The sequence below is a fragment of the Uranotaenia lowii genome, chromosome 2 (genome assembly GCF_029784155.1).
Source record: "Uranotaenia lowii strain MFRU-FL chromosome 2, ASM2978415v1, whole genome shotgun sequence".
Classification (NCBI taxonomy): Eukaryota; Metazoa; Arthropoda; class Insecta; order Diptera; family Culicidae; genus Uranotaenia; species Uranotaenia lowii.
The window spans coordinates 87,796,355-87,816,740 of NC_073692.1; the positions used below are offsets into that span (position 1 = coordinate 87,796,355).

The 20,386-nt window shown below is 32.0% G+C and overlaps 3 protein-coding genes across 3 annotated transcripts; 1 reads left to right on the plus strand and 2 right to left on the minus strand.

The window, feature by feature from the left end:
* The first annotated feature begins 8,492 nt into the window (after positions 1-8,492).
* On the plus strand, positions 8,493-13,465 carry LOC129749375 (uncharacterized). Its single transcript, XM_055744339.1, has 7 exons — positions 8,493-8,615; positions 8,677-8,844; positions 8,904-9,589; positions 9,744-9,890; positions 9,946-12,818; positions 12,874-13,063; positions 13,123-13,465. The coding sequence occupies exons 1-7, from the start codon at positions 8,597-8,599 to the stop codon at positions 13,414-13,416; spliced, it is 4,377 nt and encodes a 1,458-aa protein (XP_055600314.1). The 5' UTR covers positions 8,493-8,596; the 3' UTR covers positions 13,417-13,465.
* LOC129749376 (zinc carboxypeptidase-like) lies at positions 13,466-15,025 on the minus strand. The gene is made up of 5 exons (XM_055744340.1): positions 14,840-15,025; positions 14,644-14,780; positions 14,102-14,574; positions 13,750-14,040; positions 13,466-13,681 (listed from the first exon to the last, which is right to left on the minus strand). Exons 1-5 carry the CDS (start codon positions 14,999-15,001, stop codon positions 13,479-13,481), a joined length of 1,266 nt encoding a protein of 421 aa, XP_055600315.1. The 5' UTR covers positions 15,002-15,025; the 3' UTR covers positions 13,466-13,478.
* A 3,522-nt stretch (positions 15,026-18,547) lies between these two features.
* On the minus strand, positions 18,548-20,149 carry LOC129748313 (zinc carboxypeptidase-like). The gene is made up of 5 exons (XM_055742862.1): positions 19,955-20,149; positions 19,764-19,900; positions 19,239-19,708; positions 18,888-19,178; positions 18,548-18,821 (listed from the first exon to the last, which is right to left on the minus strand). The coding sequence occupies exons 1-5, from the start codon at positions 20,111-20,113 to the stop codon at positions 18,607-18,609; spliced, it is 1,272 nt and encodes a 423-aa protein (XP_055598837.1). The 5' UTR covers positions 20,114-20,149; the 3' UTR covers positions 18,548-18,606.
* Positions 20,150-20,386: the final 237 nt, after the last annotated feature.

The following is a 20,386-nucleotide window of genomic DNA, read 5'->3' on the forward strand; positions in this document are numbered from 1 at the left end:
TATGACAAAAATGACAAAAATGACAAAAATGACAAAAATGACAAAAATGACAAAAATGACAAAAATGACAAAAATGACAAAAATGATAAAAATGACAAAAATTACAAAAATGACAAAAATGACAAAAATGACAAAAATGACAAAAATGACAAAAATGACAAAAATGACAAAAATGACAAAAATGACAAAAATGACAAAAATGACAAAAATGACAAAAATGACAAAAATGACAAAAATGACAAAAATGACAAAAATGACAAAAATGACAAAAATGACAAAAATGACAAAAATGAAAAAATGACAAAAATGACAAAAATGACAAAAATGACAAAAATGACAAAAATGACAAAAATGACAAAAATGACAAAAATGACAAAAATGACAAAAATGACAAAAATGACAAAAATGACAAAAATGACAAAAATGACAAAAATGACAAAAATGACAAAAATGACAAAAATGACAAAAATGACAAAAATGACAAAATGACAAAAATGACAAAAATGACAAAAATGACAAAAATGACAAAAATGACAAAAATGACAAAAATGACAAAAATGACAAAAATGACAAAATGACAAAAATGACAAAAATGACAAAAATGACAAAAATGACAAAAATGACAAAAATGACAAAAATGACAAAAATGACAAAAATGACAAAAATGACAAAAATGACAAAAATGACAAAAATGACAAAAATGACAAAAATGACAAAAATGACAAAAATGACAAAAATGACAAAAATGACAAAAATGACAAAAATGACAAAAATGACAAAAATGACAAAAATGACAAAAATGACAAAAATGACAAAAATGACAAAAATGACAAAAATGACAAAAATGACAAAAATGACAAAAATGACAAAAATGACAAAAATGACAAAAATGACAAAATGACAAAAATGACAAAAATGACAAAAATGACAAAAATGACAAAAATGACAAAAATGACAAAAATGACAAAAATGACAAAAATGACAAAAATGACAAAAATGACAAAAATGACAAAAATGACAAAATGACAAAAATGACAAAAATGACAAAAATGACAAAAATGACAAAAATGACAAAAATGACAAAAATGACAAAAATGACAAAAATGACAAAAATGACAAAAATGACAAAAATGACAAAAATGACAAAAATGACAAAAATGACAAAAATGACAAAAATGACAAAAATGAAAAAAATGACAAAAATGACAAAAATGACAAAAATGACAAAAATGACAAAAATGACAAAAATGACAAAAATGACAAAAATGACAAAAATGAAAAAAATGACAAAAATGACAAAAATGACAAAAATGACAAAAATGACAAAAATGACAAAAATGGCAAAAATGACAAAAATGACAAAAATGACAAAAATGACAAAAATGACAAAAATGACAAAAATGACAAAAATGACAAAAATGACAAAAATGACAAAAATGACAAAAATGACAAAAATGACAAAAATGACAAAAATGACAAAAATGACAAAAATGACAAAAATGACAAAAATGACAAAAATTACAAAAATGACAAAAATGACAAAAAAGACAAAAATGACAAAAATGACAAAAATGACAAAAATGACAAAAATTCCAAAATTTACAAAAATTACCAAAATTACAAAAATTACAAAAATCACAAAAATCACAAAAATGACAAAAATGACAAAAATGACAAAAATGACAAAAATGACAAAAATGACAAAAATGACAAAAATGACAAAAATGACAAAAATGACAAAAATGATAAAAATGACAAAAATGACAAAAATGACAAAAATGACAAAAATGACAAAAATGACAAAAATGACAAAAATGACAAAAATGACAAAAATGACAAAAATGACAAAAATGACAAAAATGACAAAAATGACAAAAATGACAAAAATGACAAAAATGACAAAAATGACAAAAATGACAAAAATGATAAAAATGACAAAAATGACAAAAATGACAAAAATGACAAAAATGACAAAAATGACAAAAATGACAAAAATGACAAAAATGACAAAAATGACAAAAATGACAAAAATGACAAAAATGACAAAAATGACAAAAATGACAAAAATGACAAAAATGACAAAAATGACAAAAATGACAAAAATGACAAAAATGACAAAATGACAAAAATGACAAAAATGACAAAAATGACAAAAATGACAAAAATGACAAAAATGACAAAAATGACAAAAATGACAAAAATGACAAAAATGACAAAAATGACAAAAATGACAAAAATGACAAAAATGACAAAAATGACAAAAATGACAAAAATGACAAAAATGACAAAAATGACAAAAATGACAAAAATGACAAAAATGACAAAAATGACAAAAATGACAAAAATGACAAAAATGACAAAAATGACAAAAATGACAAAAATGACAAAAATGACAAAAATGACAAAAATGACAAAAATGACAAAAATGACAAAAATGACAAAAATGACAAAAATGACAAAAATGACAAAAATGACAAAAATGACAAAAATGACAAAAATTACAAAAATGACAAAAATGACAAAAATGACAAAAATGACAAAAATGACAAAAATGACAAAAATGACAAAAATGACAAAAATGACAAAAATGACAAAAATGACAAAAATGACAAAAATGACAAAAATGACAAAAATGACAAAAATGACAAAAATGACAAAAATGACAGAAATGACAAAAATGACAAAAATGACAAAAATGACAAAAATTACAAAAATGACAAAAATTAAAAAAATGACAAAAATGACAAAAATGACAAAAATGACAAAAATGACAAAAATGACAAAAATGACAAAAATGACAAAAATGACAAAAATGACAAAAATGACAAAAATGACAAAAATGACAAAAATGACAAAAATGACAAAAATGACAAAAATGACAAAAATGACAGAAATGACAAAAATGACAAAAATTAAAAAAATGACAAAAATGACAAAAATGACAAAAATGACAAAAATAACAAAAATGACAAAAATGACAAAAATGAAAAAAATGACAAAAATGACAAAAATGACAAAAATGACAAAAATGACAAAAATGACAAAAATGACAAAAATGACAAAAATGACAAAAATGACAAAAATGACAAAAATGACAAAAATGACAAAAATGACAAAAATGACAAAAATGACAAAAATGACAAAAATGACAAAAATGACAAAAATGACAAAAATGACAAAAATGACAAAAATGACAAAAATTACAAAAATGACAAAAATTACAAAAATGACAAAAATTAAAAAAATGACAAAAATGACAAAAATGACAAAAATGACAAAAATGACAAAAATGACAGAAATGACAAAAATGACAAAAATTAAAAAAATGACAAAAATGAAAAAAATGACAAAAATGACAAAAATGATAAAAATGACAAAAATGACAAAAATGACAAAAATGACAAAAATGACAAAAATGACAAAAATGACAAAAATGACAAAAATGACAAAAATGACAAAAATGACAAAAATGACAAAAATGACAAAAATGACAAAAATGACAAAAATGACAAAAATGACAAAAATGACAAAAATGACAAAAATGACAAAAATGACAAAAATGACAAAAATGACAAAAATGACAAAAATGACAAAAATGACAAAAATGACAAAAATGACAAAAATGACAAAAATGACAAAAATGACAAAAATGACAAAAATGACAAAAATGACAAAAATGACAAAAATGACAAAAATGACAAAAATGACAAAAATGACAAAAATGACAAAAATGACAAAAATGACAAAAATGACAAAAATGACAAAAATGACAAAAATGACAAAAATGACAAAAATGACAAAAATGACAAAAATGACAAAAATGACAAAAATGACAAAAATGACAAAAATGACAAAACTGACAAAAATGACAAAAATGACAAAAATGACAAAAATGACAAAAATGACAAAAATGACAAAAATGACAAAAATGACAAAAATGACAAAAATGACAAAAATGACAAAAATGACAAAAATGACAAAAATGACAAAAATGACAAAAATGACAAAAATGACAAAAATGACAAAAATGACAAAAATGACAAAAATGACAAAAATGACAAAAATGACAAAAATGACAAAAATGACAAAAATGACAAAAATGACAAAAATGACAAAAATGACAAAAATGACAAAAATGACAAAAATGACAAAAATGACAAAAATGACAAAAATGACAAAAATGACAAAAATGACAAAAATGACAAAAATGACAAAAATGATAAAAATGACAAAAATGACAAAAATGACAAAAATGACAAAAATGACAAAAATGACAAAAATGACAAAAATGACAAAAATGACAAAAATGACAAAAATGACAAAAATGACAAAAATGACAAAAATGACAAAAATGACAAAAATGACAAAAATGACAAAAATGACAAAAATGACAAAAATGACAAAAATGACAAAAATGACAAAAATGACAAAAATGACAAAAATGACAAAAATGACAAAAATGACAAAAATGACAAAAATGACAAAAATGACAAAAATGACAAAAATGACAAAAATGACAAAAATGACAAAAATGACAAAAATGACAAAAATGACAAAAATGACAAAAATGACAAAAATGACAAAAATGACAAAAATGACAAAAATGACAAAAATGACAAAAATGACAAAAATGACAAAAATGACAAAAATGACAAAAATGACAAAAATGACAAAAATGACAAAAATGACAAAAATGACAAAAATGACAAAAATGACAAAAATGACAAAAATGACAAAATGACAAAAATGACAAAAATGACAAAAATGACAAAAATGACAAAAATGACAAAAATGACAAAAATTACAAAAATTACAAAAATTACAAAAATTACTAAAATGACAAAAATTACAAAAATTACAAAAATGACAAAAATGACAAAAATGACAAAAATGACAAAAATGACAAAAATGACAAAAATGACAAAAATGACAAAAATGACAAAAATGACAAAAATGACAAAAATGACAAAAATGACAAAAATGACAAAAATGACAAAAATGACAAAAATGACAAAAATGACAAAAATGACAAAAATGACAAAAATGACAAAAATGACAAAAATGACAAAAATGACAAAAATGACAAAAATGACAAAAATGACAAAAATGACAAAAATGACAAAAATGACAAAAATGACAAAAATGACAAAAATGACAAAAATGACAAAAATGACAAAATGACAAAAATGACAAAAATGACAAAAATGACAAAAATGACAAAAATGACAAAAATGACAAAAATGACAAAAATGACAAAATGACAAAAATGACAAAAATGACAAAAATGACAAAAATGACAAAAATGACAAAAATGACAAAAATGACAAAAATGACAAAAATGACAAAAATGACAAAAATGACAAAAATGACAAAAATGACAAAAATGACAAAAATGACAAAAATGACAAAAATGACAAAAATGACAAAAATGACAAAAATGACAAAAATGACAAAAATGACAAAAATGACAAAAATGACAAAAATGACAAAAATGACAAAAATGACCAAAATGAAAAAAATGACAAAAATGACAAAAATGACAAAAATGACAAAAATGACAAAAATGACAAAAATGACAAAAATGACAAAAATGACAAAAATGACAAAAATGACAAAAATGACAAAAATGACAAAAATGACAAAAATGACAAAAATGACAAAAATGACAAAAATGACAAAAATGACAAAAATGACAAAAATGAAAAAAATGACAAAAATGACAAAAATGACAAAAATGACAAAAATGACAAAAATGACAAAAATGACAAAAATGACAAAAATGACAAAAATGACAAAAATGACAAAAATGACAAAAATGACAAAAATGACAAAAATGACAAAAATGACAAAAATGACAAAAATGACAAAAATGACAAAAATGACAAAAATGACAAAAATTACAAAAATGACAAAAATGACAAAAATGACAAAAATGACAAAAATGACAAAAATGACAAAAATGACAAAAATGACAAAAATGACAAAAATGACAAAAATGACAAAAATTACAAAAATTACAAAAATTACAAAAATTACAAAAATTACAAAAATTACAAAAATTACAAAAATTACAAAAATGACAAAAATGACAAAAATGACAAAAATGACAAAAATGACAAAAATGACAAAAATGACAAAAATGACAAAAATGACAAAAATGATAAAAATGACAAAAATGACAAAAATGACAAAAATAACAAAAATGACAAAAATGACAAAAATGACAAAAATGACAAAAATGACAAAAATGACAAAAATGACAAAAATGACAAAAATGACAAAAATGACAAAAATGACAAAAATGACAAAAATGACAAAAATGACAAAAATGACAAAAATGACAAAAATGACAAAAATGACAAAAATGACAAAAATGACAAAAATGACAAAAATGACAAAAATGACAAAAATGACAAAAATGACAAAAATGACAAAAATGACAAAAATGACAAAAATGACAAAAATGACAAAAATGACAAAAATGACAAAAATGACAAAAATGACAAAAATGACAAAAATGACAAAAATGACAAAAATGACAAAAATGACAAAAATGACAAAAATGACAAAAATGAAAAAAATGACAAAAATGACAAAAATGACAAAAATGACAAAAATGACAAAAATGACAAAAATGACAAAAATGACAAAAATGACAAAAATGACAAAAATGACAAAAATGACAAAAATGACAAAAATGACAAAAATGACAAAAATGACAAAAATGACAAAAATGACAAAAATGACAAAAATGACAAAAATGACAAAAATGACAAAAATGACAAAAATGACAAAAATGACAAAAATGACAAAAATGACAAAAATGACAAAAATGACAAAAATGACAAAAATGACAAAAATGACAAAAATGACAAAAATGACAAAAATGACAAAAATGACAAAAATGACAAAAATGACAAAAATGACAAAAATGACAAAAATGACAAAAATGACAAAAATGACAAAAATGACAAAAATGACAAAAATGACAAAAATGACAAAAATGACAAAAATGACAAAAATGACAAAAATGACAAAAATGACAAAAATGACAAAAATGACAAAAATGACAAAAATGACAAAAATGACAAAAATGACAAAAATGACAAAAATGACAAAAATGACAAAAATGACAAAAATGACAAAAATGACAAAAATGACAAAAATGACAAAAATGACAAAAATGACAAAAATGACAAAAATGACAAAAATGACAAAAATGACAAAAATGACAAAAATGACAAAAATGACAAAAATGACAAAAATGACAAAAATGACAAAAATGACAAAAATGACAAAAATGACAAAAATGACAAAAATGACAAAAATGACAAAAATTACAAAAATGACAAAAATGACAAAAATGACAAAAATGACAAAAATGACAAAAATGACAAAAATGACAAAAATGACAAAAATGACAAAAATGACAAAAATGACAAAAATGACAAAAATTACAAAAATTACAAAAATTACAAAAATTACAAAAATTACAAAAATTACAAAAATTACAAAAATTACAAAAATTACAAAAATCACAAAAATCACAAAAATGACAAAAATGACAAAAATGACAAAAATGACAAAAATGATAAAAATGACAAAAATGACAAAAATGATAAAAATGACAAAAATGACCAAAATGACAAAAATGACAAAAATGACAAAAATGACAAAAATGACAAAAATGACAAAAATGACAAAAATGACAAAAATGACAAAAATGACAAAAATGACAAAAATGACAAAAATGACAAAAATGACAAAAATGACAAAAATGACAAAAATGACAAAAATGACAAAAATGACAAAAATGACAAAAATGACAAAAATGACAAAAATGACAAAAATGACAAAAATGACAAAAATGACAAAAATGACAAAAATGACAAAAATGACAAAAATGACAAAAATGACAAAAATGACAAAAATGACAAAAATGACAAAAATGACAAAAATGACAAAAATGACAAAAATGACAAAAATGACAAAAATGACAAAAATGACAAAAATGACAAAAATGACAAAAATGACAAAAATGACAAAAATGACAAAAATGACAAAAATGACAAAAATGACAAAAATGACAAAAATGACAAAAATGACAAAAATGACAAAAATGACAAAAATGACAAAAATGACAAAAATGACAAGGTTTTACAATACAATGTCAGAATCTTCGTGTCGGCATGTAAATATTGAAAAGGGAAATTATTTAAAAAATCTCAATTTGTAGTCTTTAATTTAACGCAATTGTATCGAAGAAGTAAAATTATCGGACACCAGTCTACCAAACCAGCTTCACGTTTCACTAGCAATCATTCATAAGTTGGTAAGTTCACTGCATCCTAGGTGTTGCGATTACTCCTTCAATCACACGAAAGCATCCGCGAAAAGTGTGTTGATTACAGTTGCATACGATTGGTTCCGAAATTTCGTGCAACAAGATGACCCGTAGCTCGAAATCAATCACCTATCCGGGATGTCGATAAGAGGTCGGTCCGTCCATTTAAAAGAAGCTGCTCCAAGTGGAACCGGTAGCAGTTTCTGGCGAACAGGTGCCCAATTCTCAATCCTGGCGAAAGTGCGAAGTGCGATGAAGTTGTGGGTTTGTTGTAAGTTTGATGGCGAAGTTACTTGAATAAGGAAGTGATTATAAATTTTTGAATTTTTCAGTGCTCGCCTTCGTGGCAGTTGTGAATTCGGTTCCCAGCAAGAGCTATTTCTACGGCTCCGATAGTGAAGAATATGTTTACCATTACAAATTGGATGTGAGAACCGGAGTTGTCGAGACCAGCACAGGATCTCAGTACGAAGTGAAAGCCGATATTCATGTCAGACCAGGTGCGAATTTGTAACACATTATTGAAAAAAATATCCCTAAACTTATGTTGTTCGTATAGATACTTCTGGAAATGGCACATTTGTTTATTTGGTCGATCCCATGGTTTACGTGTACACCGGACCATTGTATCCCATTGGTGAAATTCATGGCAAGGAACCTCATCCGAAAACTTTTGTTCCCATAGTAAAGGAAGCTGAAGTTTTCAAACTACCGTTCTACGTCACTTACGATAAGTATGGAATGGTCCATGAAGTTTTTACTACGCCCGATGACACGCAGTGGAGTATCAATATCAAGAAAGGAATTGCAGCATCTCTTCAGCTTCCTTCGGATAAAGTTCCAACATCCAAATACGTAAAACCTGTGGTGTTTTCGTTTGTAGAAGAGAGTGTGTACGGCAAAGTTAATGTGACTTACGATGTTGTTACCGATGATGAGCATATTGTCGTGAAGAAGACGCCAGACTTTGTCAGCTTCGAGCACATGCCGTACTATCACTACAGTAATGTAGAAGTAGAAGAAGTTCACGATCATTTTTCAGTTTGGAACGCAACGTATCCGGAAAGCACCTATTTCCTAGTAAGCAAAAAAGATGGCTTCAAGGCACATAAATTCTACACCATTAGCACTAAGACTGTGCAACCATCAATGACCGAAGGACAGACGCAATTCGTTTCCAGTCACCAGTCTTTTGAGTACGCTACAGTTGTTTCACCAACTCCGATGGATTTTGCCAAATTCGTTGTAAGTATGAATACACTTTTGAGGAAAGCGAGTTCAAACAACCTAGGTTTCAAAATTTTATTACTCAATGTTCATGTTCGACTGCTAGTTGATGTTCCGAAGAATCCATTGCCTCCATTTTTTCTGATAATCTATAAGCTTCCAACATTTTTAGGTCTACAACCCAGTTGAGTACGTTTCTTTGAACATGGAATACAACTCATATTTCCCATGCCTGTCAGTGTTCCCGCATATTGTTGATGTATCCGTTTATGCACCGAAAATCCTGGCTATGCTTTACGAAGCCGTTGAATACCTTCAGGTACGAACATGATTTCGATATTTTTTCCTTCAATTCAAACCATTTTTCCCACTAGGAAAATCCCATCACTAAAACGGAAACCGATACTAAGCACGGATTGACAGTAACTCGCATAGTCGAAACCTTCAAGCCGTTCAGCGTTGAAAATTATGAACATTTCTACACTTATATCACCAAAAACACGACTCCCAAAGATTTGGCTGCTCTTGACGTCTTCTACAAAGTACTACCAATGGTAGGAACGAAGAATTCTGCTGTCTTCATTAAAAGTGTCATCAAGGCCCATAAGGTTAAGGATTTCGTTGCCTCAGTAATGCTATTCTCTCTGGGACTCAACGTACGTGTTCCCACTGTGGAATTGTTGAAGGAGTTGGAAGATTTCTACCACTTCGAAGATGACGTGAAACCGGAAGTTGCTCACGCTGCCATACTTACCTTCGGCTCACTGGTGTACAAAACTTTCGTTCATGATGTCCATTCCGCCGAGCTGCAGAAATATGTTAAGGTTTATTACAAAAAATTCAAAGAATCGAAATCGTTCGAGGAACAATTGGTATGGATGCATGGCCTTATGAACATCCAGGTTGGATCCGTCTATGAGTTAATTGCTCCAATTGTAAAAGGAGAACAAGTTCTGGAGCTTCCGTTTGATCGTCATCTGCGTGTGCATGCCATCTACTCACTGGAAAAGATTCTATCGCACGACTACGATCTACTGTTTGAAACGATTTATCCAGTATTTGTTAACGAAACTCTTACAACCGAACTACGCGTAGCCGCATTGAAGGTGCTGCTGTCCACTAAACATGTTAAGTACTTCGGAAAGCTTGCATCACACATGAAAACTGAGAAAAATCCACAAGTTTATTCATTTTTCTTTACCACCGTCGAATCTATGGTCGAATCAACTATTCACCATGATGAAGATTTCTACTATTATGTCAAGCAAATGTTTAAATTTTTCAAGCACTACGATAGCTCAGTGGAAACCAAAGCCTTCTATTACGATTACGTCGATAAGAAACATTTCTACGGAGCCTCCATCTATGGTAACCTAGTAGCCGATGATAAACACAACAAAGTCAACCAATTCTTCATCAACTTCAGTCCGTACGTCATGGATCGTTCAGTTGATCTTTACTCCGTGTATGTCAAGTTCGAAGGAATAGAAAACCCGCTCACCATGCTTTGGCCCAAATTGTTCAATGTTGAACCTAAGACTGTCAAGGAACCAATCTTCAAACAACACGAAAAAGAAACTGTACACGTAGAATTCACTCTGGTTGCGAACGGAAAGGTCGTTTACACCAAATATTTCGACGAGGAATCAATCAAACAATTCTACACGCATACTTATCTATCGATTCTTACTACAATGAAATATCAATTCACATCTATCATGAATCTGGCTGACGTTGAAGTTTATTCCCCGACCTTGGATGGAGTGCAAACCAAGGTTGACTTCGAGCTACCTCTGGTGTCTCAGTTCAAGTATGACGTTGTCACACCCACAAGCAAAAATGCCAACGAAGTCACTTTTTCAGTACACAGCTTCTTCCGCTTATGGATGCACGGTTTCCATGGAATCTCCGTTTATAATCCATTCGGCGTCACCTGGCATGGCTCTCGAAGAGTTTATGCATTCGACTTTACCGTTCCGTTCAACTTTGATGTTGTTTTCAACTTCCAACAGAACTCGTTTAAGTTTGTTTGGACCAAGAGTACAAACGAAGTCCATAATGTTGTTGGATTCAAAACTCACGTCAAGACACAAGTTTATGCCAAACCAGACACTGAAGTAGACTTTATGAAGAGCACTTGCCCCGAATGTCTTCACTACCTGACTACATTCGTTGCTCCAGTAAACAAGAAGAAAGATCTCGTAATCTATGAGACCCACTCCAAAACATCCGGACTTCACTTCTACCTGTCTGTTTACGATATTGAAGTTTTGCCTCATGTGAAACACTTCAAAACGCTCTCCGATCTTTTCACAAACGATATTTTCTATGAGCTCCCCAATACGTCATTCTTCAAATTCATGATGACCTACTACACCTGGTTCTATACACATTTCTTCCCCCCTCAATATTCAAGCTACGGAGTTGTAGGCTTCGTTGATCCCTGTAAAGTATACCCCTTCCATAAGGCTGAATTTACGTTTAAGGTCAACACTGAAGCCATAACCCATGAAATGTGGGCGACTCCAAACTACCACCAATACGTCAAAGTATCGGCGGTTTTCAAAAACGAAAGCGAAGTCGAAGTTAATCACTGGGACGTGAATGTGCATTTTACTCATGAATACGGAATTTACTTCAAAACTTTCAACGTCTACGTTACCCATAAAACTCCTGGAGAGAAAAACATGAACATTTGCTTCGACTACACCAAGAACGTTCATGCCGATTCGGTAGATGGAAAGTTCACATATTCTCATGGTTACTCCTACGATCACAAGTGTGTTAAGGATGAAATGGTTGTGTCAGCACAATTCACCGGCAGCTACTCCGATGCACAGAAGAACTTCACTAAGAGCCCCGTTTACTCGTACAAAGAATGTGTCAAACATTACGTCGATAGCCATACTCCCATTCCCATGACGTACGACTGCGCTGATGCACACACAACCGTTCGGAAGTATGTCTACACCGTGGATTATGAACACGTGCTTCCGGTGTACCTGAGCTTTGTCAAACCGTTCTGGTTCTGGATTCAGCAGGTTTTCCCTGTCTATTACGATGCGGATGCCCATCATCATGTACCAACTGGCAGTTTCGTCGTCGATGTTGAGTATCCAATGTGGTGGGAAGAACACTCCGTTGTGGATATGGTTGTCACTTCTCCGGAAGAAAGCTTTGTCTTCGAACACGTTCCCTATTACGATTGGTTCTGGTCGTTCCAACCGGATAGCGTTCTTTTCACGAGGTAAATTTCACTTTTTTTTAAGTTTTCAAAGCTTAATTAACGATCCTTCGTTTAGATATTTCGATTTCATGAAAACTGTCGGATACACAACCGAGTGTGTGGTGAATCCGGCTTTCAACTACACCGGATACCACTACGATGTCAGCAAGACGCCTGTTTACAGCGAATGGACTCTTTACGCAGCGGATCATCCGAGCAGCTACAGCTGGGCTGTCTACGTTCAGAAAACTGAGAAGAACTACGTCGTACGTCGTAAAATGTCTAACAAATGAACTCAAAACTAATGTTGTGGTTCTAATTCCAGGCTCTCAAATTCGTCATTAATGGTCACGAAGTAGTAGTCCAGCCCATTGTTGAGAAGTCCGTCGAGTACACCGGAGTCACCAAATACACCTTCACAGTTGACAGCCAAATCCTGGAGGTCATGAATGATGTGGTCGTTCCGGGTGTGTATCCATTCAAGTACTTCCAGGTAGACAACAGTGTGGTTTTCGTTGTTCCAAGTGTATCGCTATATGTGGTGTACGATGGACACCAAGTCGTTTTCGAAACGGTGAAAATGGACCACACTCACTACTATGGACAGTGTTTCGCTTAGGAAGCAACAGGCTGATGTGAAGCAAAATATAAACCAAAGTAAATTGTTATCTTGTTATTCGTTTATTGATCTGTGAAATAACCCAATTCACGTGCTTTCTTCAAAAACGCTACCAAAGAATCGAGAACCTCGATCGAGTTTGGAATGATCTGTTCGGCCGGAAGCAGAAAACCGCAATTGCCAGTATCACGGAACTCATAGGAAGCCACTATGGGGACATTGTGTTCACCCAGCGCCCAGTCTCTGGTTGATCCGGATGCGATATCTAAATACGAATTAGAAGTTTGTTTGTTAGTTGATAAGCATCTCTGACATTATCAACAAAATACTTACACAATACATCTGCCGTATTTCCCACCGTATATTGTGTTCCGAATCTTTTATATAGAGCAATGGCCGCAGCTTCTGCCATTTCCATCCAATCGTAAAACCTATCTACCTTATCGGCGTTTTGATAACCGAACGGTAGAAGTATCAATTGACTGTACGAATGGAACGACAGATAAAAGTGAATCTTCTCCTTATGAAGCTCGAAGTAGTTCATCAACACTTTGGTTTCAATTTCCGAGGCCGGTTCAGGTCCTGCGTACGTATCGGTGCAAGGATTCGATGAAGAACCACCATCTAGAATATTCCAAACTTATAGTTATAAACATGACCGTTAAAAATAAAACCATGGAAGTACCCATCCAGTGATGAGGGAAATTCCGGTTCATATCCGCACCATAGCACAATAGACTATGAGGGTAGCGAGTTTTCCTCCACATTCGGTTTTCTTCTTTGGTATAATTCAGGCCATCAGGATTAACGACCGGAAGAATATACCAGTCGTAGTTCTGAGCGATGTTCACAATCTCTGGATCCGAAGAGGTTAGCAGCTCATTCAATAACCAGGTTGTTGTGGCCGAGGTGATCCACTCGCGAGCGTGAATGTTGGATTCCAGGAAAATTCCCGGATTTCCTGCCTTATGCGATAGCTTAACAGCACGAATGTCACGCCCTTCGTAAGACTTTCCAACGGATTCCACCGAAAGGATTTGCGAATGTTGCTGAACCATCGTATCAATCCAACCGTACATTTCATCCAAAGTGTAGTAATCCGTCCAATCCAATGTGGCAGCTCTGAACGCTTTTCGTGGCCTTTCATTATCTATTAAGCTAGAATGCAATGCAATAGATTTAAAAAATACTATCTTTTATGTAACACACTTCAAAACTGAATCTCACTTTTGCACATTTTCAATCTTCAAGGCAATCGCCATATCCAAACGACTTGCCAGCTCCTCAAAAACACGTACTTTCTTCGGTGAGATCATAATATCAACTTTCATTCCTGTTTGAACTGGAGGTTCCCAAAAATTGTACTAAAAGTTGGTCTGTATTGGATTTAAACATGTCTTTCAAAAACAATGTTGAATATTACCTCTTGGGGAAACTGTTCCAGAAGTTGCAAAGCTTGTAGTTGATTTTCATTATCGATATTTACAGTGTAAACGCGATGTTTATCGAAACGCAGCGGTTCTGCTGCGACTATCGAAAACCGTAAGACTATCGACAAAAATGCGACCACCTTTAAGAGCACCATGATTGCTTCTTATTGTATCAAGTGCAGCCACTCAACGACTAAAGTTCGAGACACCATTATTGCTTGATTTTATAGATACACAGACGGACATGTCAAGCGGTTGAGCCTTCTACATTCTATACTGCTTATCACAGAGGAGATTATTGATGCACCATCAAAAATATTACGAGATTTTTAACATAACGGACATTTTTATATTTTCTGAAAATTTGCGCCGGGGGATGAAACTTGAAGTTAGTTTTGAAAAAATAATGTTTTTTACCTGCTTTGATAAATACTTTTGTACGCCTCGACCCGGAATAGAACTCGAGTCTTTTGATTACCTCTCCGATACCTTACCAATAGGCTAAATCGTCAGATGTAAACTAATCAAGCTGTAGCTCTATAATTCAATTGACTTCATTGAGTTGATTTCCCTGCTTGAATCTACGGTAGAAAATGCTCTTTGTGCCCCGATCAATGGTGCTCTATACTAGGGTTACCATATCCCGTGACACCAAAAAGAGTACATTGAGATAATTTACCCAAAAAGTCAGGAAAAACTTCCATATATTATCGAGCTTCGCGCCCGGATGGTATGCAAAATAATGTACAGTAGAACTCCAGTTACCTGAGGTAGTCGAAGGAGGAACCACCTCGGATAAGTGAAACCTCGGATTAAACGAAATACATTGACAAACCCTTTTGCTCTGGTATGGCATATCATCCAGGCGCAAAGCTCGGTTCTTGCATAGGTTTTATATTTCTATTTGATCGACATTTCCGGCAAGTTTAGATTTAAAACTTAACAATGTATCGCGATGATAAAACACATTTTTACACGAATTTTGGATGAAAATTCTGGCTCGGATGAGCGGAGTTCTGCTGTACATATTTTGTGCTCTCTGAGATGGCACCGAGATATTCCATTTTAATCAGCTACTGTTAATGTCTTGGAGGTTATGTGACTTACATGACAACTATAAACTTTCTTTTTAAATATTTTTGTACTTTACCTAGATTTTGTGCAAATTTATTACTGTTTACATACTCAAAGGCGCTTAACGCGCTCATTGGTTATAACGGCTAAAATGCATGTTTATTAAAAAAAAATTAGGTAAAGTAATTTATTGTAAGCTATTCCTTTCGTTGTTTTTGCATAAGATGTGAAACAACTTCATAAAATGGAAGGAATTTTGGTTTTTCTTATCAAATGTCTTTCAACAAAAAAAGAGTACATTTGGTAAAATTTCACAAAATGAAGAGTACGCTCATTTTTCGATCGAAAAAGAGTACATGTACTCTTAAAAGAGTACGTATGGTTACCCTACTCTATACGCCCCGAGTCAACAAGTTGAAGTAAAAACGTGTTTTAAAATTGATTAACTGAAAAATAAAAAAATTAATGATGGTGGAAGTTGGGGGAAAATGTGTACATCATGTTGCAGTGCGTATCTTATAGATGAAGTAAAGATGATTTAACGATCATAAGAACTTATTTTCCGGTGCTCAAAAATTATAATATTTTCGTCACTTGAGAACCTAGTTTTTTTATATTTCTGTAAAGATGATAGGGAAATTTCTTTTTTGCTGAAAAAATAATACTATAGAAACAACAAAATTGTTCCTCATGAAAATTTATTTGAGAAAATTCGTAGTTTCGTAGGAATGAGGAGTGCTTACTATGCCCTTATCTCCCCTACAGTCCGAGATATTTGAATGTAATTACAAGTACTTTTTTTCTAATTTTCCTAAATTTCATGTTTGGAGCATAACTTAAAAACTGTTCTCTTGAAATTTTTTTGAATATCATTTTCGGATTCAGTGCCCGATTTTACATTAAAAATGTATGGCGGCGCATGATGTTTACGATTTTTTATTAAATTTTGTAAACAAGCTAAATGTATGGGATTCGATTACATTTTTATTAAAATTGAAAATTTATTTAATTAATTTATTAAAATTTATTAAATTAAAAATTTACTGTGTAGACTCAAGAAAATAAGACCAAAGATTCTATTGGGTCCTTATAGTGAATAAGATAATTTTCATGATCTCTTTCTAATATTTTGCAAAAAGACTTTCTCTCATACTTTCATGTGCATTGTATAGATAAATGCTCTCAAGAAACCAAGAAAACTCCCCTAGTTTGAGCATCAATGAGAAAATTTCCAATTTGATAAAATGTAATATTATCTACGAAGTGTTATGTAGGGGAGGAGCGGGCTATATGCGCCTATTAAGCAGAACACTGATTTAATCAAATATCACATCGAATATGTGTAGAAAAACTATATACACGTGTGCAGGCATCTGTTTTCAATACATTGGAGTAATTTTTATGTTAAAATTTTCTTCTGTATCCAAGAAAATGATTTTATTATAAGTGTTGTCTAAAATGCCGAACCTCAAACAGTGCAGGCTAAATGCGCCTATTTATGTTTTGAACAAAATTTCTGTTTTTTGGGAAATATTTCCGTATAATTTCATTGAAACTGCTAGAAAGTAATAATTTCCGTACGACAAAGCTGAAGTTTAATAAATATCTATGTATATTATAATTTAATAGAATAAAACAAAAGTTAGGGTTGCCATACTATGGAGGCAGTTCATCCATGAGAAAAACTTTATCAAATCTGTTTTTAGATCTTCAATTCTCTCTTAAGATGTTATTCAGAGCTTAGATTTGAAGGTTCAATGATAAAAATCACTTATTTATTCCATTTAACCTGTTATTTTAGGATGGAGGCATTTTACAAACATGATGGGGGCACACAAAAACACTCAATTATTCCACTATATAATCAATATAAAACCTCCACAAAAGCTGAAATATGTTTAATTTCTTAAGTTCATTTGAGTAAGAAACAAAAACCATCCTAGTTTTTGTTTTCAGCTTCTTTGCTTATAATTTTTAAAAGTCGAAATATTACATCAAAATGTATCAAAACCTTGTATGATTTTTTAAATTTTTTTGAGTTTGTAAATTCATAAAATTCTTTCTTGCCTTATGTTCTAAGCGTTTCACCCTCAAAATGCATTGGTCAGATAAGCTGTCTAGTCAGCCATTTCATCAAACAGCCGTAGGGTCATTTAACCCGATAGGCCCATTTAGGAAACCTTTCCCCTAAGCTTTAAGGCACCAATCTTTAGAAGGCTTTTTAGGTCTACCGGACTGTTGTGTAAGACTGAATTATATTGTTTTTTGAAAGAAATTATCCTATAGAGACTATCCGGGGTATTTCATCTGAAAATCTGGCCAAATCTTGACATGGAAATTTAAAGTTTCAAACTAAAATCCGGACAAATTAAGTAAAAATAGCTTAAAATATACATTTTTGGACGGAAATTAAAAAAAAAATAATAATTTGGTTAAAGTTTTTGTTTGTTCATCAAAAATGTGAATGAATCTCGGCAACTGGGCCGAAACGGACTTTTGCAAAATTGGGTAAACCAGGCAATCAGGCAAGCTTACTATAGAATCATTGCATGATAACCATGTTAAAATGTTCCATATGTGCTGTCTTAAATAAATTGAATTTTTTTGCAAAAAAGTTTAATTAAATATTCACCAAATAGACATTATTTATTTCGTATTTAATCGATCATTATAAGGTTCCATTTAATCAAGCGACAACATCGCGTCGCGGGAAATAACCTAGCTCCTTGGCTTTTGCCATCCAGGCCACCAGGGAATCGAGCACCTCTTCAGCGTTTGGAATGATTTGAGTTGCCGGAAGCACAAATCCATAATAGCCGGTATCACGGAACTCGTACGTCACCCCAATCGGGATTCCCTCTTGGCCATGAGCCCAATCCGGAGACGACCCCGAGGCAACATCTGTACAAAAGTGACGGAAATGTTAAGTTGTATTTCCAACGAAAGGTTTCGTATAATTATACTCACACAACACATCAGCAGTCGTTCCAAAAGTGTATTGAGTGCCGTGTTTTCGCACCGCAGCTTGGGCAGCTGCTTCAGCTATCTGCATCCAATCGAAGTAGTTTTCGGAGTGTTCAGCATCCTGATGACCATATGGAAGCAACATGTATTGCCCATACGAGTGGAAGGACATGTAGAAGTCGATTTGCGACTTATACTTCCTCAAAAGTGCCATTACATTTTGAGTTTCAATTTCGGAACCGGCAGAGGGTCCAGCAAAAAGGTCTGAGCAGGGATTAACAGATGCACCTCCCTCTGAAAGATAATAAAAACATTGAAAAGGGAGAATTTTAAAAATTGTTTGTTTCCCTTTACCCATCCAATGTCCTGGGAAGTTCCTGTTCATGTCTACACCCTGGCAGAGGATAGTTTGACGGGATCGGTTCTTTCTCCACAGGCGATTAGTTTCTTTGGTGTAGTGTAAGCCATCTGGATTCATCACTGGAAGAATGTACCAGTCGTATTCCGTTGCTAGCTGTACGACCTCCGGATCCGTTGAGGTTAGCAGTTGGTTCAGGATCCAGGTAGTTGTAGCGGATGTAATCCATTCACGTGCATGGATGTTAGACTCCAGGAATATTCCAGGATTTCCAGGTTGCTTCGACAAAATGATAGCCTTCATTTGTCGCTTTTCAAAGGATTCTCCATAGGTTTCAATGCGAAGGTATTGTGGATACTGTTGAACTAGCTCGTCCATCCAGGCGTACATTTCTTCAAGAGTGTGGTAGTCTTCCCAGCCGAATCCCTCGCGTTTCCTCTTTAACGGACGTTCATTATCGATAAGTCTAGAATAGAATTTGGCAGTTACTATTTTTCTTCGTCAAACTTCATGTTACTCACTCTTGGAAATTGGCAATCTTCAGCGAATTTTCCATATCTAAGTGGCTGGTAAAATTTTCAAAATCGGCATATTTGTGCGGTGGTACCAAGATTGATACTTTCATGTTTGATCGCATTGGAGATTCCAGGAAGTAGTACTAGAATAGAAGTTGTATTTTTATTCCATTCAAGCTTGTAGTTTTCATACCTACCCCGTTAGGGCTTTCTTCCAAAGTTTGCAAAGCGCGGAGCTGTTCTTCATTCTGAATGTTCACTTCGTAGGATCGATAGTTATCAAATCGAAGTTTTTCACCGTTTACAGTACAGACCGCGGCCAAGAGGCCTAAAACCACACAAATTTTGAACATCATGTTGACCAACCGGCGTACACCGTCTAAATATGAACAAATGTAATCCGAGTGATACGATTTATAGACCCCGAATTGGTACGATTAGTTCCTATGAATGATTGATGCACAGATAGCCAGCAATAAAATTTCGACGTTTTCTATTCAATAGGGTTATCTCGCTGCTTTTTCGATTGATACTGAAGTTAAGCGCCAAAGATTCTTTCTAAGTTTAGTAAACCGCAAAGATAACTTATCAGATGCTTATTGGAATGGCCGATTGACATACCTGGAGTC